At 41.1% G+C, this 23,058-nt stretch overlaps 1 protein-coding gene and 1 long non-coding RNA gene across 2 annotated transcripts; one reads left to right on the forward strand and one right to left on the reverse strand.

Annotated features, from left to right (window-relative positions):
• Positions 1-813: 813 nt before the first annotated feature.
• Positions 814-7,685, reverse strand: LOC137770491 (uncharacterized). Its single transcript, XR_011075181.1, has 2 exons — positions 7,235-7,685; positions 814-1,566 (listed from the first exon to the last, which is right to left on the reverse strand). It is a non-coding gene; the product is annotated as an uncharacterized lncRNA (long non-coding RNA).
• Positions 7,686-7,688: 3 nt separating this feature from the next.
• PDCL (phosducin like) lies at positions 7,689-21,935 on the forward strand. Its single transcript, XM_068553198.1, has 4 exons — positions 7,689-7,815; positions 9,406-9,582; positions 17,448-17,629; positions 19,776-21,935. The coding sequence occupies exons 2-4, from the start codon at positions 9,411-9,413 to the stop codon at positions 20,325-20,327; spliced, it is 906 nt and encodes a 301-aa protein (XP_068409299.1). The 5' UTR covers positions 7,689-7,815; positions 9,406-9,410; the 3' UTR covers positions 20,328-21,935.
• The last annotated feature ends 1,123 nt before the right edge of the window (positions 21,936-23,058 follow it).

The raw sequence follows: 23,058 nt of genomic DNA on the forward strand, positions 1-23,058 counted from the left end.
ACTATGCTCCAGCTGCACTGGCCACTGAGTTCTTCACCGGGCCAGCCAGGCATGCTCCATCATAGGGCCTTTACCCTTGCTGTTCTGTAAGGGTAGGAGGCTTCCCGACCCCTGTAAGAATCTTCATCACTAGATCTCTCACATTCTTCAGGTCTTCACTCAAAAGTCAACTCAGAATTAGGTGCAGAGTAATGGGGGGGGAGGGTCTGGGGAGTGCTATTTAAAATAGATGTTTTAACCCAAGAGACTGGATGAGATCAACTGAAGTTGTTTTTGTTCTGTTTTGTTTTACTTTATATTCTGAAATAATTATAGATTCACAGGAATTTGCAAAAATAATAGAGGACCCATGTACCCTCATACAGTTCCCCCAATGGTAGTATCTTACATAACTACACTATAATATCAAAACCAGGAAATTGACATTAGTAACAATCTACAGAACTTATTCAGATTTCACGCGCTTTCACATGCATTCGTGTGTGTGTGTGTGTAGTTCTGTTCAGTTTTTATCACATGTAGATTTGTGGAACCACTACAACTCTCAAGATAACAGAACTGAAAAAAAAAGATAATTGTTCCATCACCTCAATGATCCCTTGTGCTACCCCTTTATATTCATGTCCATTCCCCTCCCTTACCCCCATTTTCCTATCCCTAGCCCCTGGCAACCACTGATTTCTTCTCCATCTCTGTAATTTTGTCATTATGTGAATGTTATATAAGTGAAATTATGCAGACTGTAACCTTTTGAGATTGGCTTTTTTTCACTCAGCATAATTCCCTTGAGATCCATCCAAATTGTTGCATGTATTAGTAGTTCATTCCTTTTTATTGCTGAGTAGTATACCATGGTATGGACATACCACATTTTGTTTAAACATTCACCCATTGAAGAACATTTGGGTTGTTTAGATTTTTTGACTATTAACAAATAAAGCTGCTATGAACATTTGTGTACATGTCTTTGTGTGGACATTGTTTTTTGTTTCTGAAGTATTTTTTGGGCAGATAAATTAGTGTACTTGGTCAACCTCTGAAGGAAATTGATAACTTCGACTATATGATCTTAACTTAAAAATGGACAAATTCCTTCAAAATACAATTTACCAAAACAGATACAGGATGGAAAGGAAAATTGGAATAACTCTTAATATTAGTTACCGATTATCACATAACAAAGTACCCTCAATTTAGCGGCTTAACACAATAACATTGTTTCACGGTTCCTGTAGGTCAGGAATCTGCGTGTGACTTAAGAGGAGTCCTCTGCTCTGGGTCTCTCACAACCTAGGCATTAGCTGGCTCTGCAGTCATCTCGTGGCTCTCCTGGTGAAGGGTGTGCTTCCAAGCTCACTCCCCTTATTATTGGCAGGATTCACTTCCTCCTGAACTGTTGGAATGACGGCCTCAGGTTTTCATTGGCTGAAGGTTGCCCTCAGTTTTCTGCCACTTGACCCTCTCTGTAGAGCAGCTTACAATCAATATGCTAGCTTGGCTCATCCAAGCAGCAAGCAGGAAGAACCTGGGACCAAGCAGGGGGTGGGGGCCAGGTTGCATTCACGCCTGCACAAGAGAGAGCACGCAATAAAGTCACAATCTTTTATAGCCTAATCTTGGAAACAATATCCCCTTGGTTTTGTCACTTAGAAGCAAGTCACTAGGTCCAGACCCCACTCGGACTGATAGAGCTGCCAAAGACCCCTGCCTGGTATTCATGTCCTGGCATAATCCTCTCACCTGAATGTGGACTGGACCTAGTGACTTCTTTATCCCGCATCAGGACATAAAAACCATAGAGGGGATGTTTGACACAAAAGAATTGTTAAAATTTAGTAGATGAGCGACTATAAGATTAAAGGAAATCCCATATGGTATCCTATGGCTTAGGGAGAGTAACTAAGGAAGGACAGACTTGGAAAGGGGCCTCTTATCAAGACTGGGGTGCAGACCTCATTGGAGAAGGTGAAGTTCAGCCCACTGGGCAGCAGAGAAGTTTGCTGGTTTACCCAGGCTGGGACTGGTTGCTGGCAAGCAGAAAGCAAGTCTCTGGAACACAGGCAAGCTGCAGAGGAGCCTGCGGAGGGAACTGGCGCCAGTGCAGACAGGAGGCCTTCAGGACACTGATTTCCATGTTGAGAGGGTCACAGGAAAATTATTGCTAGTCCAGACAGAGGTTGCAAGATCATTAAGGAACCACATGTGCTGGGCCTGTGGCTGGGGAAGAACACACTGCATGTCCTTACAGCCGTACCACTGACCACAGCCCCTCCTCCTCCAGTGCCCTCTAGTGAGGAAGCTTATCATTGTGCTCACTGCAAAGGAGAGATGCTTAAAGGAATTCAGTCCATTATTGCAAAGCAAGAAGGGTGAATTGAGAGCTGAAAGATTATTTATTGGCACAGGGACCATTTTAGAAGCTGCCTGCCATAGCGTTGTATCTACGAAACAAGTGAAATTCATTATGAAAAGCTTCCCACAAAGAAAACTCCAGGCCTCCCGATGGTTTCACAGGTGAATTCTATTAAACATTTAAGGACAAAATAACCTCAGTTTCACAGAAGCGCCTTCAGAAAATGGAGGAGGAGGGAACTTCCTAACTAGTTTTATTAGACGAATAAAACCCTGGCATCAAAACCTGACAATAACTTCACAAAAAATTACAGCTCAATATCCCTTGTGAACATAGATGCAAAAATCCTTAAAGTGTTAGCAAATCCAGATATTTATATATATATAAATTATAATACATCATATCCAAATAGGGTTTATCTCAGTAATGTAAGGTTGGTTTAACACTTGAAAATCAACTAGTGTAATCCACCATTATTAATCAGAATACAGGTTATATTTGTTATTATAAGGTCTCAAAATTTAATGAAGCTCCATTCTGATGGGCTTACAGAGATTAAAAATTATATGTAAATAAGAAACCGAAATATTTCTAAAAAAAAAAATTTGCCTCTTACATTGTAAGTGTGTGGGCTATTTAAAGAAAAATATTGTTATTAAGAGTATTGTTACTAAAGCTATGAAAGCAAAGAGGTTTTCTGATTTTATCAGATGCTTTCAATCAAAACCTTAAAAAGAAATATAATTGCTTCTTAAAGACAATCCAACATCTAAAGCAAATTTCAATTTACAAAATTAAAGCCTACACTAAAGATACCAATTGAAAAATTTTTTAAAAAGCATTATATAAGGAAGTAGCCCTTATTGGTTTTACATTCATTAATACAAAAAGAAGTTTAATCTAATTGCTGTCTAAAAGTTGTTTAATTTCTAAATAAGAAAGACGTGTTCAATTGCCACAAACTGGCCCCACGCTGACAGGGAGGGAGGAAAAGAGAAAGACCAGTTATTTCAAACAATCCTCATACAGGTTGATGTCATCCAAAACCATCTTTAGACCTTTAATACTTTGATAACAAAAATAATCCAAGTGGCAGGGACAAATCTGTTCTAAACTTACAAAAATATTGGTGGAAAAAATTTTATCTGGGCAACTCAGTGGAGGACCAAATCTTGTTTTATCTCTAATTATTATGATCTGGAAAAACTATAAGGGTAGAGCAAGCCTTGGAACCCAGCTTCGAGGCATTTAAGCATTTCTATATAAATTTCATTCAGTTACTTCAAAACTTTAAATATGTTTAATAATAGTTTGTAAATCTTCTGGTTGGATCAAGATTTTCCCTTGATAAAAGGCAAATGCTTTATTTAACAGCTTATTTTGTTTTTCCCACTAGGGAATACCTTCAATACTCTCTCTATGGATAAACAAAAACCTTACATTACAGGTAAAATACTTGACAAACTATAAATTACACATGGTACTCTCATTAAAAGGAAACTTCACTATCCACATCATCCCCAGATACTGGTAAGATAAATTGAGTGGTCCTGATGAACACTGTTAACTCTCTCATGCACACAGTCATATTCCTGACAGATGCAAACTACACTCCCAGCAAGGATACCACTGGATAATCCCTCTATAATACACAACTAGGATAATGAATATATTAAAAGAGACCAATGAAAATGAATCTTAAAACTGTAAATTTACATTTAGACTTGCATTTTATTAGTTTTCTCCTCCTCTTTCTCTTACTTTTTAACCTTTTGTTTATTCCTGTTTTCTGTCCTCTCAACTCTTTAAGCTGTGTAATTTACAATGACAGCTATCCTTTCTGGCTTTTAATTATGTTACCTAACTTCAAAATCCTCAGGACTTCCCTGGTGGCTCAGTGGTTAAGAATCCGCCTGCCAATGCAGGGAACATGGGTTTGATCCCTGGTCCGGGAAGATCCCACATGCTGTGGAGCAACTAAGCCCGTGTGCCACAACTACTGAAGCCCGTGCGCCTAGAGCCCGTGCTCCGCAACAAGAGAAGCCACTGCAATGAGAAGGCCGCTCACCGCAACGAAGAGTAGCCCTCGCTCACCGCAACTAGACAAAAGCCCACACGCAGCAACGAAGACCCAACGCAGACAAAAAAAAAAAAAAAAAAAAAAATCCTCTAAAATATTATCAACCTAAATATGTCTCCATACTTAACTGGCCTTCAGTCCCCCTAAAGAGAGCTTCTGTGGTAGGTAGTTCATAGGATGGGCCCCTCAGCCTCTTGGTATGGTATTCATGTTCTTCTCTAATTCCTTCCCCTTGAGTGTGGGCTGGACTCACTGGCTCATTTCTAATGAAAATAATACAACTGAAGTGATTGGGTGTAACTTCTAAGGTTAGGTTATAAAAGACTGGTTTCCATCTTGGTCTTAGATTCCATGAAAGTAATACAACTGAAGTGATTGGGTGTAACTTCTAAGGTTAGGTTATAAAAGACTGGCTTCCATCTTGGTCTTAGATTCCATCTCTCTCTCTCTCTCTCTCTCTTACAATATACAGAGACAACCTGTTCTGTGTACTTCTACTTAACAGTTTTCTGGAGAATCTATAAATAGCCAACATTGTTTTCATTGATGCCTTGAGCCAGCCAGCTCCAGGGCAGACTGCCTAGACTGACTGCTTTGCAAAATGCTAGCTTGTCAGTTTCCCTCTAGAAAAGCAGACAAGGCTCATGGTTTCCGGACATCCCACATTTCCCCCCTGTCTTTTATGAATCCATTTTTTAAACCCTCGTTGACAGTCACCTATTGATTCTCTCCTTCCTATGAGTAAATTTGTTTGCATATAATTAACTGCCTCCATGGTATTCTTTGACAGGAGTATATATAGAACGAATATACACAAAGAAGGTGTCAAAAGTTTGAACCTGGGGCATTCCGTTATTTAGAGGTCAGAAGCAGAGCAGTTAATGAAGGTATCAACAAAGCTGGAGAAAATAGGAGAAGGTATCCTTCTGAAAACCAAGAGAAGAAAGGGTTTCCAGAAGGAGTGATTAACTGTCAAATGCTGCTGAGTGGTTCAGTTAAAGCAGAACTGAGACTTTACCGAGGATTTGGCAACTTGGAAGTCACTGCCTTCATAGGTGTGGTTTCAGTGGACCGGTGGGAACAAAAACCTAATTGAAGTAGGACGAGGAGGGAATAGAGCAGATCTATTAGATCTGGCTGTAAAGGAGATCAGAGAAATGAGATGTGGCTGGAGAGGCATGGTGAGGGAGGAAAGTGAGGGTTGACTCTAAAAAAATTGTTAACTTTTGGAACATAATAGATAATACTTTCACATGATTAAAAATTACACATAAAACATTATGTATAAAATGTCTCCCTTTCACTCCTGATTCCCATCTGAATTTATTATTTCTTGTATTTTCTTCAATTCTTTTCTTCATGCACACATAAGAAAATATTATTTGTTCCTATTTTTTATTGCAAAAGGCAGGAAACTAATGCATAATGTTCTCCATGTTCCTTTATTTTTAAACAATACATTCATGCAAGTATATCTATAGGATAAACTTCCAGGAGTGGAATTGCTGGGTTAAAGGCATATGTTTTTGCAATACTGATAGATATTTCTCAATTGCCATCCATAAGAGTTGTATCAACTTATACTTTCACCAGCCATGTATTCCCCACAGTCTCACTGTTACCAAACTTTTCTTTTTTAAACAATCTGAACAGTGGAAAATGGTATCTGAGAGGATTTTCTTTTAGAAATGAAAACTAGGAAAATTTTAGAAAGAAATATTAGAAAGAAAATAGAAAATAGTAGAAAGAAAGCCTGACTATGCAGGGGAGAGAGAGAGGAGGTAACTGCAGGAGCAGACTTCCTTACTAGGCTGGAGGAGCGGGATCCGCTGCACTGGTGGTTCATTTAACAGGTACAGATGCAGGGGGTTGTTGTACATTTTGAAGGTGCAAGTGTCTTTTGATTGCTTCTATTTTTCATGTGAAATAAGAATCGCGGTCATAAGGTAGGCGAGGAGAGGGGAGAGGGTGTTGAACATGTGAGAGAAGAGATGTGAACTGCTTCGCTTAGAGAGTCGGGGAGTAGCCTGCCCAGGGCAACTACGATTGTTGAGCAGCTCTGAGGGCCCCCATGAGGACTGCAGCCTTAAATTTAAAGTGAATTTTGAAGGAAAAGGAGCACCATACATGAAGAAGACCCCTGCTTCAGGGAGATGTGAGTAAAAACAAAAAAGCAAAGCATTCATCTAGTATTCATTTAACAAATATTTAGGGGGACTCTCCTACACAGAGGCACTGTTGCTGGGTCCTGGCTTGTCACGTAACAGCAGATCACAAGCATATTCAAGTTGGCTGTTCACACAAATCTGATTAAGGTAAGATTACTCATTATGCAAACAAAAAATATAAAAAGTTACCATAGGATCTCTTTATATGCATTGTTCTTAAGTTTGGGGATGGGGGTTCTGACTCTTTTGGTAGCCTGAACAAACAGCTTCTCAGAAAAATATGCACATATACAAATTTGCAGACAATTGCAGGTGGTATAGAACCACAAATTAAGAATCTCTCAAACTTTAGGGAAATAAAACTTACCTATTTTAAAGGGTGTATTGTTTTAGTATATTTCGAATGATTCAATTTACACAAAGCTTTCCATGAGCTACTTCGTGTTATGTACTGGACATCTCAATAAGGGCTCAGAATTTGAAATTATTTTAGGTTTCCAAAAAGTTGCAAAAATAGTATAGAGTACCCCTATGTTCTTCACCCAGAATCCCCTAAAGTTAACATCTTACATAACCGTAGTACAATTATCAAAATCAAAACTATTGATACAATAATATTATTACTTGATACACCTTGTTCAAATTTCGTCAGTTGTCCCATTCACGTCCTTTTTCTGTTCCAGTGTCCAATCCAGGATTTCACTTTGCGTTTAGTTGTCCTGGACTTGGCTTTTTTTCTTCTTCTTCTTCTTCTTTTTTTAATCCAAAAGGGCTATGTGTTCTTGGGCAAATTAATGTCCGAGTCTGTCTTCTGCCTTAATAGACGTGATGTGAAGAATCAATTAAAAAAAATACATGTGGAATGTTTTCGGAAACTTCAAAGGTAACGAAATTGTTCTTACTGCTCAAAGCTGGGCATATCTAGTGTGGCCTTTCGTTCAAATTAAAACAAAAATAAAAATAGAAGCGTATTATTATTGTCGAGATGTTTGTCCCCAAGTAGGACCCGTAGCTTCTCCCTTGGCCGCCAGGACACGCTTCCTCTAATTGGGCAGCGTGTATCCGCGCTGACGCAGGAAGGCCGTCTCATTGGTCCGCGCAGTCGGGACTCAGGCGGCTTTTCTCTTAGTGCTCAAGGCGCCGACCCATTTCTCTTTCTCCAGCCGAGTGCTCCCTTCCTTACTAAGTGCCAGCCTGAAGGGATCCAGACTGAGGTAGGCCGGGTAGCTGCACTGAGGTCAGCCGGGAAGAAGCGGCGGGCATGGAATACCGGTGGGAGGTGGTGGAATACGGGTGGTGGGCGAGCCTGGATGAGACGGTCTTGTCGGTGCGTCCCCTCGACCCTCACACTCTCCGCGACTTCCCTGCCCCGTCTCCTCTGCTGGACCCACCTCCCTCGGGCATCCCTAGAGCTGCCGCGCCCCTCCGCCGCGCTTCCGCTGGCCCCGCCCTCGACCCTCAAAGGTCCCGCCTCCTTCGCGAACCCTCCCGCTGGCCCCGCCCTCGACCACATCCCGCCAACGGCCCCGCCTCCTCCGCCGGCCCTCCCGCTGGCCCCCCCCTGCCCCGCCAGCTCTCCCGCTGGCCCCGCCCTCGACTCCTCCCCGCGAAAGGCCTCGCATCCCACTAGCCCCTCCGCTGGCCCTGCGCTTGCCACCTCCTCCTCAGCGGCCCCGCCCTGACCGAGCACACATTCCTCCCCGTCTCTTTCTTCCCAGTTTTACCGCCTTGGTTCCTCTGCCTCTTTAAGTTAGGTTTAGTCCCCCTATTTCTCTCCACCCCCCCGCGCCCGCCGTGTACCTGCACCTTTTTCTCAACCCTGCCACTTAGGTACCTCTCTCCTCATCTGACTGCCCGGGTCACCGGATTCCCCCACTGATTCAGGCTGCCTCTATATGAGCTTGACAGATTGTGCAGAGGCCTCGTGCTGGGCATTGGAGGTCTCTGTTTGCAAGACCTCCCCGCCCGGTGGGAGAGTCACTTTGTAATGGAGTCTAACAGGCTCGGGGATGCCTTTAATCAAAGATGCATAGTATTGGGATGTTTAAAGGAAGGGGTGCTGGAGTTACAACTCCTCCTTGTGCGATCTGCAAGCAGGCCTGGCAGGGACTAAGCTGTACCTTTCTCCCAGAATGTACTGGGCTTCTTCTGATGCAGAAGCTTGGCTCTAACCATTGTCCTTTAAACACTGGGGAATGATTAAAATCTTGTCATGGGCCCGTCTTTTAACCAAAGTTATTAGGGCTTCAGAGCCCATCCATCCTAACCCTCGCTGTGCTGATTGGGAGGTGGAAGGCAAGAGACAGATGAATGATTGGCTTAGGCAAACAGTGAGTCAACATCCCATTCTTGATGCTGCTTTTTAGAGTTTTCCTGAGGGTTCTTACCCAGTTTTTCAATTACCAGCAGTCTTACTTGGTGGGTAAACCAAAGAGTATGTGTAGATAAATCCTTCAGTCAGTCAGTAGATTCCTCCAAGCCACCACCCTACTTCAGTGTATACTATTCAGAAGACAATGACTCACACCTTCAGTCTGTTGGAGTCAGGAATCCCTGGGGTCTGAGCCCAGCTCCACCATTTGAGAAATTTTATCTGAGCCTCAGTTTTACCTTCTACAGCAAGAGCATGATAAACCCTATCATGCATGGTCATGGTATGGATTTGCTGAGATCCTGCTTATGAAAACAGTCACTCTTACGGTCCTGTACATAATAGGATCTGAGCACAGGTGAGCCCTAACTCTTCAGATTCATGTCTGTCTGATTCAAGCCAGCAAAGAGCCTGCTATGTCGCCCTCTCCCAGGCACCATGACGACCCTGGATGATAAGTTGCTGGGGGAGAAGCTGCAGTACTACTACAGCAGCAGCGAGGATGAGGAGAGTGACCACGAGGACAAGGACAGAAGCAGGGGTGCCCTGGCCGGCAGTTCCATGCCTGCAGATGCTGAGTTGGCAGGCGAAGGCATCTCAGTTAACACAGGTACTGGAAATCCCTGTGCTCTGGGAACAGGTTTAAAAAATGTCCGTTAAATATGTATCAGAAGTCTCGTGATCAGTTCTTTTTTTTTTTTTTAATTTTTGAATTTTATTTTATTTACTTTTTTATACAGTAGGTTCTTAGTAGTCATCAATTTTATACACATCATTGTATACATGTCAATCCCAATCGCCCAGTTCGTCACACCACCATCCCCACCCCCCGCGGCTTTCCCTCCTGGTGTCCATACGTTTGTTCTCTACATCTGTGTCTCAACTTCTGCCCTGCAAACCAGTTCATCTGTACCATTTTTCTAGGTTCCACATACATGCGTTAATATACGATATTTGTTTTTCTCTTTCTGACTTACTTCACTCTGTATGACAGTCTCTAGATCCATCCACGTATCCACAAATGACCCAATTTCGTTCTGTTTTATGGTTGAGTAATATTCCATTGTATATATATACCACATCTTCTTTATCCATTCATCTGTCGATGGGCATTAAGGTTGCTTCCATGACCTGGCTATTGTAAATAGTGCTGCAATGAACATTGGGGTGCATGTGTCTTTTTGAATTATGGTTTTCTCTGGGTATATGCCCAGTAGTGGGATTGCTGGATCATATGGTAATTCTATTTTTAGTTTTTTAAGGAACCTCCATACTGTTCTCCATAGTGGCTGTATCAATTTACATTCCCACCAACAGTGCAAGAGGGTTCCCTTTTCTCCACACCCTCTCCAGCATTTGTTGTTTGTAGATTTTCTGATGATGCCCATTCTAACTGGTGTAAGGTGGTACCTCATTGTAGTTTTGATTTGCATTTCTCTAATAATTAATGATGTTGAGCAGCTTTTCATGTGCTTCTTGGCCATCTGTATGTCTTCTTTGGAGAAATGTCTATTTACGTCTTCTGCCCATTTTTGGATTGGATTGTTTGTTTCTTTAATATTGAGCTGCATGAGCTGTTTATATATTTTGGAGATTAATCCTTTGTCCGTTGATTCGTTTGCAAATATTTTCTCCCATTCTGAGGGTTGTCTTTTCGTCTTGTTTATGGTTTCCTTTGCTGTGCAAAAGCTTTGAAGTTTCATTAGGTCCCATTTGTTTATTTTTGTTTTTATTTCCATTACTCTAGGAGGTGGATCAAAAAAGATCTTGCTGTGATTTATGTCAAAGAGTGTTCTTCCTATGTTTTCCTCTAAGACTTTTATAGTGTCCGGTCTTCAATTTAGGTCTCTAATCCATTTTGAGTCTATTTTTGTGTATGGTGTTAGGGAGTGTTCTAATTTTATTCTTTTACATGTAGCTGTCCAGTTTTCGCACCACTTATTGAAGAGACTGTCTTTTCTCCATTGTATATCCTTGCCTCCTTTGTCATAGATTAGTTGACCATTGGTGCGTGGGTTCATCTCTGGTCTTTCTGTCTTGTTCCATTGATCTATGTTTCTGTTTTTGTGCCAGTACCATATTGTCTTGATTACTGTAGCTTTGTAGTATAGTCTGAAGTCAGGGAGTCTGATTCCTCCAGCTCCGTTTTTTTCCCTCAAGACTGCTCTGGCTATTCGGGGTCTTTTGTGTCTCCATACAAATTTTAAGATTTTTTTTTCTAGTTCTGTAAAAAATGCCACTGGTAATTTGATAGGGATTGCATTGAATCTGTAGATTGCTTTGGGTAGTATAGTCATTTTCACAATATTGATTCTTCCAATCCAAGAATATGGTATATCTCTCCATCTGTTGGTATCATCTTTCATTTCTTTCATCAGTGTCTTATAGTTTTCTGCATACAGGTCTTTTGTCTCCCTAGGTAGGTTTATTCCTAGGTATTTTATTGTTTTTGTTGCAATGGTAAATGGGAGTGTTTCCATAATTTCTCTTTCAGATTTTTCATCATTAGTGTATAGGAATGCAAGAGATTTCTCTTCATTAATTTTGTATCCTGCAACTTCACCAAATTCATTGATTAGCTCTAGTAGTTTTCTGGTGGCATCTTTAGGATTCTCTATGTATAGTATAATGTCATCTGCAAACAGTGACAGTTTTACTTCTTCTTTTCCGATTTGGATTTCTTTTATTTCTTTTTCTTCTCTGATTGCTGTGACTAAAACTTCCAAAACTATGTTGAATAATAGTGGTGAGAGTGGACATCCTTGTCTTGTTCCTGATCTTAGAGGAAAGGCTTTCAGTTTTTCACCATTGAGAATGATGTTTGCTGTGGGTTTGTCGTATATGGCCTTTATTATGTTGAGGTAGGTTCCCTCTATGCCCACTTTCTGGAGAGTTTTTATCATAAATGGGTGTTGAATTTTGTCAAAAGCTTTTTCTGCATCTATTGAGATGATCATATGGTTTTTATTCTTCAATTTGTTAATATGGTGTATCACATTGATTGATTTGCGTATATTGAAGAATCCTTGCATCCCTGGCATAACTCCCACTTGATCATGGTGTATGATCCTTTTAATGTGTTGTTGGATTCTGTTTGCTAGTATTTTGTTGAGGATTTTTGCATCTATATTCATCAGTGATATTGGTCTGTAATTTTCTTTTCTTGTAGTATCTTTGTCTTGTTTTGGTATCAGGGTGATGGTGGCCTCGTAGAATGAGTTTGGGAGTGTTCCTTCCTCTGCACGTTTTTGGAAGAGTTTGGGAAGGATGGGTGTTAGCTCTTCTCTAAATGCTTGATAGAAATCACCTGTGAAGCCATCTGGTCCTGGACTTTTGTTTGTTGGAAGATTTTTAATCACAGTTTCAATTTCATTGCTTGTGATTGGTCTGTTCATATTTTCTATTTCTTCCTGGTTCAGTCTTGGAAAGTTATACCTTTCTAAGAATTTGTCTATTTCTTCCAGGTTGTCCATTTTATTGACATAGAGTTGCTTGTAGTAGTCTCTTAGGATGCTTTGTATTTCTGCGGTGTCTGTTGTAACTTCTCCTTTTTCATTTCTAATTTTATTGACTTGAGTGCTCTCCCCCTTTTTCTTCATGAGCCTGGCTAATGGTTTATCAATTTTGTTTATCTTCTCAAAGAACCAGCTTTTAGTTTTATTGATCTTTGCTACTGTTTTCTTTGTTTCTATTTCATTTATTTCTGATCTGATCTTTATGATTTCTTTCCTTCTGCTAACTTTGGGTTTTGTTTGTTCTTCTTTCTCTAGTTCCTTTAGGTTTAAGGTTAGATTGTTTTTTTTTTAATTAATTAATCAATTTATTTTTGGCTGCATTGGGTCTTGGTTGCTGTGCGCAGGCTTTCTCTAGTTGCAGCGAGTGGGGGCTACTCTTCATCGCGGTGCACGGGCTTCTCATTGCGGTGGCTTCTCTTGTTGCGGAGCATGGGCTGTAGGCGCGTGGGCTTCAATAGTTGTGGCTCGCGGGCTTTAGAGCGCAGGCTCAGTAGTGGTGGCGCACGGGCTTAGTTGCTCCGAGGCATGTGGGATCCTCCTGGACCAGGGCTCAAACCCGTGTCCCCTGCATTGGCAGGCAGATTCTTAACCACTGGACCACCAGGGAAGTCCCGGTTAGATTGTTTATTTGAGATTTTTCTTGTTTCTTGAGGTAGGCTTGTATAGCTATAAGCTTCCCTCTTAGAACTGCTTTTGCTGCGTTCCATAGGTTTTGGATCGTCGTGTTTTCATCGTCATTTGTCTCTAGGTATTTTTTGATTTCCTCTTTGATTTCTTCAGTGATCTCTTGGTTATTTAGTAATGTATTGTTTAGCCTCCATGTGTTTGTGTTTTTTACATTCTTTTCCCTGTAATTCATTTCTAATCTCATAGGGTTGTGGTCAGAAAAGATGCTTGATATGATTTCAATTTTCTTAAATTTACTGAGGCTTGATTTGTGACCCAAGATGTGATCTATCCTAGAGAATGTTCCCTGTGCTCTTGAGAAGAAAGTGTAATCTGCTGTCTTTGGATGGAATGTTGTATAAATATCAATTAAATCTGTCTGGTCTATTGTGTCATTTAAAGCTTCTGTTTCCTTATTTATTTTCATTTTGGATGATCTGTCCATTGGTGTAAGTGAGCTGTTAAAGTCCCCCACTATTATTGTGTTACTGTCGATTTCCTCTTTTGTAGCTGTTAGCAGTTGCCTTATGTATGGAGGTGCTCCTGTGTTGGGTGCATATATATTTATAATTGTTATATCTTCTTCTTGGATTGATCCCTTGATAATTATGTAGTGTCCTTCCTTGTCTCTTGTAACAGTCTTTATTTTAAAGTCTATTTTATCTGATATGAGTATTGCTACTCCATCTTTCTTTTGATTTCCATTTGCATGGAATATCTTTTTCCATCACCTCACTTTCAGTCTGTATGTGTCCCTAGGTCTGAAGTGGGTCTCTTGTAGACAGCATATATATGGGTCTTGTTTTTGTATCCATTCAGCAAGCCTGTGTCCTTTGGTTGGAGCATTTAATCCATTCACGTTTAAGGTAATTTTGATATGTATGTTCCTATGACCATTTTCTTAATTGTTTTGGGTTTGTTTTTGTAGATCCTTTTCTTCTCTTGTGTTTCCCACTTCGAGAAGTTCCTTTAGCATTTGTTGTAGAGCTGGTTTGGTGGTGCTGAATTCTCTTAGCTTTTGCTTGTCTGTAAAGCTTTTGATTTCTCCATCGAATCTGAATGAGATCCTTGCCGGGTAGAGTAATCTTGGTTGTAGGTTCTTCCGTTTCATCACTTTAAGTATATCATGCCAGTCCCTTCTGGCTTGTAGAGTTTCTGCTGAGAAATCAGCTGTTAACCTTATGGGAGTTCCCTTCTATGTTATTTGTCATTTTTCCCTTGCTGCTTTCAATAATTTTTCTTTGTCTTTAATTTTTGCCAATTTGACTACTATGTGTCTCGGCGTGTTTCTCCTTGGGTTTATCCTGTATGGGACTCGGTGCGCTTCCTGGACTTGGGTGGCTATTTCCTTTCCCATGTTAGGGAAGTTTTCAACTATAATCTCTTCAGATATTTTCTCTGGTCCTCTCTCTCTTCTCCTTCTGGGACCCCTATAATGCGAATGTTGTTGCATTTGATGTTGTCCCAGAGGTCTCTTAGGCTGCCTTCATTTCTTTTCATTCTTTTTTCTTTATTCTGGTCTGCAGCAGTGAATTCCACCATTCTGTCTTCCAGGTCACTTATCCGTTCTTCTGCCTGTTATTCTGCTATTGATTCCTTCTAGTGTAGTTTTCATTTCAGTTATTGTATTGTTCATCTCTGTTTGTTTGTTCTTTAATTCTTCTAGGTCTTTGTTAAACATTTCTTGCATTTTCTCCATCTTTGCCTCCATTCTTTTTCCGAGGTCCTGGATCACCTTCACTATCATTATTCTGAATTCTTTTTCTGGAAGGTTGCCTATCTGCACTTCATTTAGTTGTTTTTCTGGGGTTTTATCTTGTTCCTTCATCTGGTACATAGCCCTCTGCCTTTTCATCTTGTCTATCTTTCTGTGAATGTGGTTTTCGTTCCACAGGCTGCAGGACTGTAGTTCTTGCTTCTGCTGTCTGCCCTCTGGTGGATGAGGCTATCTAAGAGGCTTGTGTAAGTTTCCTGATGGGAGGGACTGGTGGTGGGCCGTGATCACTTCTAATTCCAGCCCCGCGTCCAGAGGTAACCTAATGTTACCATTTCACCGTGCGTGGTTCTAGCCATTTCAATGCACAATACGAATACGTATGCATAGCAACATGCTGATGATTAGAACAGAGTTGCCTGCGTTTGAATCCAGCTTCTCAAATTGATAGGTGTTTGATATCACCTAAATCATGGGTATGAGTATATTGGTAGTATAAATTCCTAGAAATGGCATATTTACACTTTTACATTTTATTATTTCCAAATTGCTGTCAGTTGAGTTGGGACTGGTTTATAGTTTAAGCAGGTGTGTGGTATTTCCCCATATATGTGACCTTCTACTATGTTATCAGACTTTTTGATCTTTGCCATCCTCATGGATGGCAAATGGCAACTCACCGTAGTTTTATTTTCTATCTTTTTAGGAGTGATGTTGAGCCTCTCTTCATAATTTTAAGGGTTGTATTCATATCTTTTGCTCAGTTTTGAAATTGGGTAGTTGGTCTTTTTCTTCTTAGGGAACTATAAAGGAAGTTAATCTGTGGTATGAGTTGCAAATATTTCTACCAGTTTATTGTTTGACTCCTGGCTTTTGTTCTCATCCTGGCAGAAAGTTTTTTTTATTGTTATGTGCTTGAAAGCATTATTTTATAGTTTCTTAGTTTTGTTTCTTATATAAAAGGCCTTTCTTCACTCCAGGATTATAAAAAGACAATCCCATGCCTTTTTTTTTTTTTTTTCTAGTATTTTTATGATTGTTTTTTTTTTTTTTAACACAACGATTTATCTGGAATTCATTTCGGTGCAAGGTATGTGGTAGGACTCCAACTTAATTTTTTTTGGATTGCTGCCCAGTTGTTTCAGCATCATTTATTGAATAAACCATCTTTTCTCCATTGTTTTGAAATGTCAGTTTTATCACGTACTGAATTTCTGCTTATATTTGCGTCTTTAGCCATACTTTGTAGTCTCTTCCACTGATTTGTCTTTTACTGTGCTATATCACACTGTTTTTAAGTATCGTGTTATAATATGTTTTAGTATCTGGTAGGTCTGGTCCCCCCCATACAATACCCTTCTATGTTATTCTTTTCTTAACTTTTGCTTTCTTATTTTTCCACAGCAAATTCAGGAGCATGCACACGTGTGTAATCACATACTTTTATCAGAAACGCATTAAATATATGGATTAATTTGGGGATAGTTGGTACCCTTGTGATGTTGCATCTTCCTAGCCAGGAATATGGCGTTGCTCCATTTATTCAGGTCTTTTGTAGTGTTTCTTGGCAGCATTTTAAAGTTTTCTTTATACAGATGTTTATATTTTTGTCTGTAGTAGCAGATGACCTCCTAGTCTCAGTGGTTTGTGACAACAAAGGTTTATTTCTCAGTCATGTTACATGCTGCCTGTTGGGGTCAGCAGCTGCCCCGCTTCTGCTTTGTATGTCCTATCATCCAGGAACTAGGCTGAAGGAGCAGCCCCTGTCTGGGACATGCTGTTCTCATGATCAAGTGTAGAGAGCAAGAGAGGGCCGTTGGAAACATGTAGTGACTCGTTACGTTTTTGCTCAGAATCCATTGGCCACAGCAAGTCACATGGGCAAGCCCCACATCAGTGCCTGGGGATACATGTTCTCATCCCACAGGAGGTATTGCAAGTCATGTGGTAAGGGGCAGGGCTGTATAGCATGGGGACAGGGGGGTTTGGGGGTAGCTTGACTAGCAGAACAACCTGCCACAATCTTGTTAAAAAAGTCAGATAATATGGAAGCATAGTAAGAAAAAAGTAAAAGTTCTCTCTCACCAGTCCCCTTAGATCTCACTGCCTAGAGACAACCACTGTTAACAGTTTACCTATTTTTCTATGGACATACAAATGTACATGCACATATACAAATATCTGTAAATATTTATACATGGACATACAGTTCTTTTTCTAAAAATTGAAGGATCATACCATGATACTGTTCTGCATTTTGCTTTTTTTTTTTTTTTTTTGACCTAATATGTTTGGACATTTTTCATGGCAGGGAACATATAGCTGCCTCATTCTTTCTAAGAGTCGCTTTGTTTTCCTTTGAGTAGATGAATCTGAATTTATTTCACGCATCTCCTAACGTTGGGCCTTTGCGTGGCCCTTTAACTTGCAAACCGGGCTGCCTTGGACATGGTTGCGTGTAGACCACGCTGCCCTGTGTGAGTGTCACTGTGGTGTCGATGGAGCCAGCTTTAGACAGATGTGCGCTGGCCCATAATCCCTCGCTCATCCTTGGTCGCCTCCACATTCACCCCACCTCAGGTCCAAAAGGCGTGATCAACGACTGGCGCCGCTTCAAACAGCTGGAGACTGAGCAGCGGGAGGAGCAGTGCCGGGAGATGGAGAGGCTGATCAAGAAGCTGTCCGTGAGCTGCAGGTCCCATCTGGATGAAGAGGAGGAGCAGCGGAAGCAGAAGGGCCTCCAGGAGAAGATCAGTGGGAAGGTAATCAGAAGCTCCCAGGCCTTTCTCAGAGGCTACCTGGCTGCTGGGGTTAGTGAATCTGCCTGCCAATGCAGGGGACACGGGTTCGAGCCCTGGTCCAGGAAGATCCCACATGCCGCAGAGCAACTAAGCCCGTGTGCCACAACTACTGAGCCCATGTGCCACAACTGTTGAAGCCCTCGCACCTAGAGCCTGTGTTCCGCAACAAGAGAAGCCACCGCAATCAGAAGCCCGCGCACCGCAGTGAAGAGTAGCCCCCACTCACTGCAACTAGAGAAAGCTGTGCAGCAACGAAGACTCAATGCAGCCAAAAATAAATAAATAAATAAATTAAATAAATTTTTAAAAAGATATTAAGAAGCGGTGCAGTGCAGGAGAAAGTGCAGTCATGTCATAGCTTGACCACACCTGGGTTTGAATCTCAGCTGTGCCACTAGTAACTGTGGGGATGTCTCTTCCACTCTGACTCTGGTTTGTCGTTGGTTAAATGAGGTCAATCTCTCTACCTCCCAGGGCTGTGGATACAGTACCCATCACAGGCCGGTTGAAAGTGCTCAGGAAATGTGAGTTTCCTGTCCTTTCTCAAGGTCTTACCTTGAGCCAGAAATAAACCTCTGAGATCGGGAGATATTATCCCCATTTTACAGATGGTGAAACCAAAGCTGAGAGGTGGGAGGGGACTTGCTCAGGGCAGTGCCATTAAGAAATGCTAATAGGAACTAGGATTCTAACCCAGATTTTCCTGTTCTTTCCATGATGTTGTTCTGTTTCACCTGAAGCCTATTCATGAGAATTTATTTTAGTGAAGCAATACAGTAGAAGCAGGCAGACACTGTAGAAGATATTTGGAACTAGGTCCCTGACTCTCTCTTACCTTCCCAAAGCGTTCTTCAAAAGGATCCTTTATTCTCCACCATGCTCTCTGACCACAGATGGATGTCTAGAAGTGCCTGAGATCATTTGGCTGTGGCCCAAAGCAGCTCTTGGCTGGAAATACCTGCCGGGGTCGGGGAGCAGACAAGAGGATTAAGTGAGGAGTTTGCCTTGACCAGGAGGATGATTTCAGGGCATTAGACTCAAGCAAGACCACAACAGGTCAGAAAGAACTGCTCTGGTCGGGGAGCAGTGAGAGGGGAAGAAGAACGGCGCTGGCCGTGATGCAGTAACAACACGTGTCCTGATCTGGTGTGGCCTCCCAGCCGCCACCCTCTCATCTGTGCCAGGGTAGGCAGAGCTGGGCTTCATCACAGGAGCAGGGATGTCTTGCTACACCAGGGCAGGAGAGGGAAAATGCTTTTGTAATGGAAGCTGGCTTCAGGACAACATGCCCACGGCTCACAGCACTTCCTTGTGCTGCAGTGGAGACCAGACAAAGCCACACAGCACATGATCACATGGGACAGTCCTGCTGGGTTGTTGCAGTGAGACAGAACTGGAAACTGCTTGAATGCCAGAAGTAGGGGAGTGGCTAAGCAAAATAGGGCACATTATGTATCATTTTATAAAACATGTTTGGAAGCATGAGGAATAATTTACGATATAATAGTGCTAAGTGGCAAAAGCAGGCTATAGCTTAATTGGTACACCCACAGCTGCTGTTATAAAAGCAGAAATGGTTTTAGCATGTGACTGGTAATAAAAAGAAGAATAGATTTTTAGAATGTGTGTGGCTGTATGTTTTGGCGTGGGGGGCAAGGAGGTTGGTGCAGGGCAGGGATTATGAGTGTTCAAGTTCCTTAATGTCCTGTTGTCTTTTCAACAAAAACAAAACAGTGGATAAAATAATTAATCCATTGTCAGGACTGACCAAAAGACAAAAGCTCATGAAGTGATGTTATCTGATGCTGCTTGTCTGGATGGAGAGGCGCTATGACACAGTAGTTGAAAGCCTGGGTTTTTAAAAAAAATCTAGTTTGAATCCTGGTCTTATACTTGCTACCTATGTGAATTTATACAGATAATCTCAAGTCTCAGAACCTCATTTGTAAAATGGGGGTAATAAAAGTCCCTTCCCGATGGGGTTATCAGAAGATTTCAGTGAGGTGTAACGCATCTAGAGTATTAGCGTGGCGCCTCATACATCTTGTGTCACCCATGTCACTGTTGGGTTTATGTTTCTCACGCTCACTTGCTGGTCCTCCCGCAGATGACTCTGAAGGACTTTGCCATGATGAATGAGGACCAAGACGACGAGGAGTTCCTGCAGCAGTACCGGAAGCAGAGGATGGAAGAGATGCGGCAGCAGCTCCACCAGGGGCCCCAGTTCAAGCAGGTTTTTGAAATCCTCAGTGGAGAAGGGTTTCTGGACATGATTGACAAGGAGCAGAAGAGCACCCTCATCATGGTCCATATTTACGAGGACGGCATCCCAGGGACCGAAGCCATGAACGGTTGCATGATCTGCCTGGCCGCAGAGTACCCAGCCGTCAAGTTCTGCCGGGTGAAGAGCTCGGTGATCGGGGCCAGCAGTCGCTTCACCAGGAACGCCCTTCCCGCCCTGCTCATCTACAAGGGGGGCGAGCTGATAGGCAATTTTGTCCGCGTCACTGACCAGCTGGGGGAAGATTTCTTTGCAGTGGACCTTGAAGCTTTCCTCCAGGAGTTTGGATTGCTCCCAGAAAAGGAAGTCTTGTTGCTAACCTCCGTGCGTAACTCGGCCACCTGCCACAGCGAGGATAGCGATTTGGAAATAGATTGAATGGCTGGGCTGGTGGCATAAATTTCTCATTGTTTGGGCTGGAAGACACACGTCCGTGTGTTTATTTTCGTTCTTTTCTGTGTCTTCTGGCTTTTCTGCTGTTCTTTGTAGTCCCTTTTATGATATGTCAAGTCAAGAAATTCTTCTATCAAATCAGAATGCTGAATCACCTTGTGGCTATCCATAAAGTGACCTAACATTGTATAAACAGGAAGCCAGGCTTTTGAACTGTTTACTTAAGATTCTGTAGCATGACATCTCTGTTATTGTTTCCAGTCAGTATTTACATAGCATCCTGAAGACAGTGTCCTGGAAATTGTCTTCAGATGATCTCAGAGGTCTCTGCCAGGTCCGGGAATATAATTCTATAGTTAGTGTGTTATTTGCAACATAAGTAATACATTTCCTTCATCAAATCATTGTAAATTATATTTACTTATAATCAGACTCATAGTCTTAGAAGGTAGTTAAATTTTTACCCCCTAGACCGTATTCTCTCCCAGGGTCTTGTTTAAAGGTTCCAGACCATGTATGTTTGCCCCATCAAGAGGGGGGTGACCTTTGTCGCCAGAGTCGATATCCTGCTCAAGCATTATTAAGTCTACAATAGAGGAAGGATCGAGATGGACTGCCCTCTTGATGCTGAAAGACCAGCTTGGCTTGAAAATTAGAGCTGAGATAGAGCTGGGAAGCCTTTTTAAAGGAAGATCTTCCAATTAAGATACCCCTGCTCATCTTTTACTCTGTTTCTTTTTTATTTAACAAGGTAATTTTTTGGTTTCATGTAGCTTTTGTTAAAACTTTTTTGCATATTGGAAAAGTTAATATTCAATAGAATACAGAAAATACAGAAGCAAAAATAAGAAAATTAGAATAATCTCTAATCCTGCCACCTAGGGTAAAACACTATTAATATTTTGGGATATTTCTTTCCAAGGTGTTTTCTTTGTGTACACAGACATTTTGTTTGCTTATTAAACAAAACAGTGGGATCATTCTGAACATACTGTTTTATAGTATGGTCAGCTAATATAGCAAACGTTTTTCCATGTTATTAAATACTCTTTTACAACATTTTAAAGTGGCTGTTTATACCATTGTATAGGTGTGCTGTAATTTGCTTGGTGGTTGTCTCTTGAAAACAGCAAAGACTTTTTATTACAAAAGTAATTGATGTTCATTGTAGAAAATGTAACAAACATTGTTAAGCTCAAAAGATTTAAAAGCCTTATAATTCCACCAACCAAAAATAATCCCTGTTAATCATTTTTACAGGTATCTTTCTGGTCTTCTTTCTGTGTGTTTATAATAATGATTGTCTTTTGAGTTTTTTCCTCATGTTTTTTACTTTAAAATATGTACATTGTAGGGCCAGGGAAAATGTAACCTGTAATTAAATGTTAGCTTTAAAGTTCAGTTTTACTTTCCCTGGCTATTTAGGAATTGACTAACTGTAGAAAGGTCATGACAGTATCTCTTGTAGTTAATCAACAAAAAGAAGGTGCATGGTTTTTTAATTTAAAAAGCTCATTGTATGGTTTTTTAATTAAAAAAGCTCGTTGTAGAAAATGTGTGGAAAGTATAGAAAATTATTAGAGGCAGAGACAACTGTTGTCAGTGTTTTTATTTTCTTCCAGTTTTTTCAATATTTTTAATACATTGAGAGCTTATTGAATTTAGTTCTGTGTTTTGTTTTATTTAATATTATATCATAAATGCTTTGACATGTTATAAAAATTCTAAATAAGTAATTTTTAATGGCCTGATAATATTCCATCACTTGGATATGCCATACTTTACTTAACCAGACCCTTAATATTGGATATTTAGATTCCTAGCTTTTTGCTAAAACACTTTGTATTTTGGGCTATATTTTGGATCATTCTCTTAGTATAGATTTCTAGAAGAGGAATTATTGGGTAATGGACAGAAACATTTTAAAAGCTTTTACAAGCCATCTACTGGTTCTCATTGGAGGTGAAAATATATTGATATTATGCTCTCCCAGAACCTTGACTTCGCCTTTCAAGAGCAGAAATTCTAGGATAAAGTCAACAGACATGGAATGGGGAAATCTTAGAGTGTTAAATCTCCAACTCAGGGGTAGTGCAAACAGCACGGGCTTTGGAGTCAGATCAAATACTGTCTGTTTCTCACTGGTGGTGGAGCTTCCGTTGAGGCACTTAGCCTTCCTGAAACTCAGTTTCCTCGCCTTGGCAATGGGAACAACAGTACTTCATGGGTTGTTCAGTGGTTCTCCGTGTGTGGTTCAAGAACAGCAGCATGAGATACACTGGGGAACTTGTTAGAAATGCAAAGTCTCAGTCTTCATCCCAGACCTACTGCACTGGAAATTCTGGGAGTGGCTCAGCACACTTTTCACAAGCCCTCTAAGTGATTCTGAGGCTGGTTCAAGTTTGAGCATCACCAACCTGTGGGTTGAGGTGAGTGACAGCAGCTCTCACAAAACAAGGGCTCACTGCTGTTGGTTTCCTTTTTCATTTGAGTAAGGGAAGGGAGGAGTTAAAAATAGGACAGCATTCAGATCACTTCTCTTCCTCTTTGTTTATGTGATCCTCCTTTTTGGTCATAGGCTTGGGGGAGGGAACAAGAAACTAATATTTGTCTATTACAAACTGTCTCAGTAGTTTTCCAGATTTCACTTTCCTCTGGAATGAAAGTTCCATGAAGGCATGGACTTTATTTTCCTCCATATGTATGGTATAACTTC

This window comes from Eschrichtius robustus, chromosome 10, assembly GCF_028021215.1.
Source record: "Eschrichtius robustus isolate mEscRob2 chromosome 10, mEscRob2.pri, whole genome shotgun sequence".
NCBI classification, from domain to species: domain Eukaryota; kingdom Metazoa; phylum Chordata; class Mammalia; order Artiodactyla; family Eschrichtiidae; genus Eschrichtius; species Eschrichtius robustus.

Bases quoted from the DNA above. Each gene is read 5' to 3' on its own strand.
- PDCL (XM_068553198.1), top strand. From the start codon at position 9,411: ATGACGACCCTGGATGATAAGTTGCTGGGGGAGAAGCTGCAGTACTAC. The intron at 9,583-17,447 runs GTACTGGAAATC...ACCCCACCTCAG, and splicing joins AGGCATCTCAGTTAACACAG to GTCCAAAAGGCGTGATCAAC. The intron at 17,630-19,775 runs GTAATCAGAAGC...GTCCTCCCGCAG, and splicing joins AGGAGAAGATCAGTGGGAAG to ATGACTCTGAAGGACTTTGC.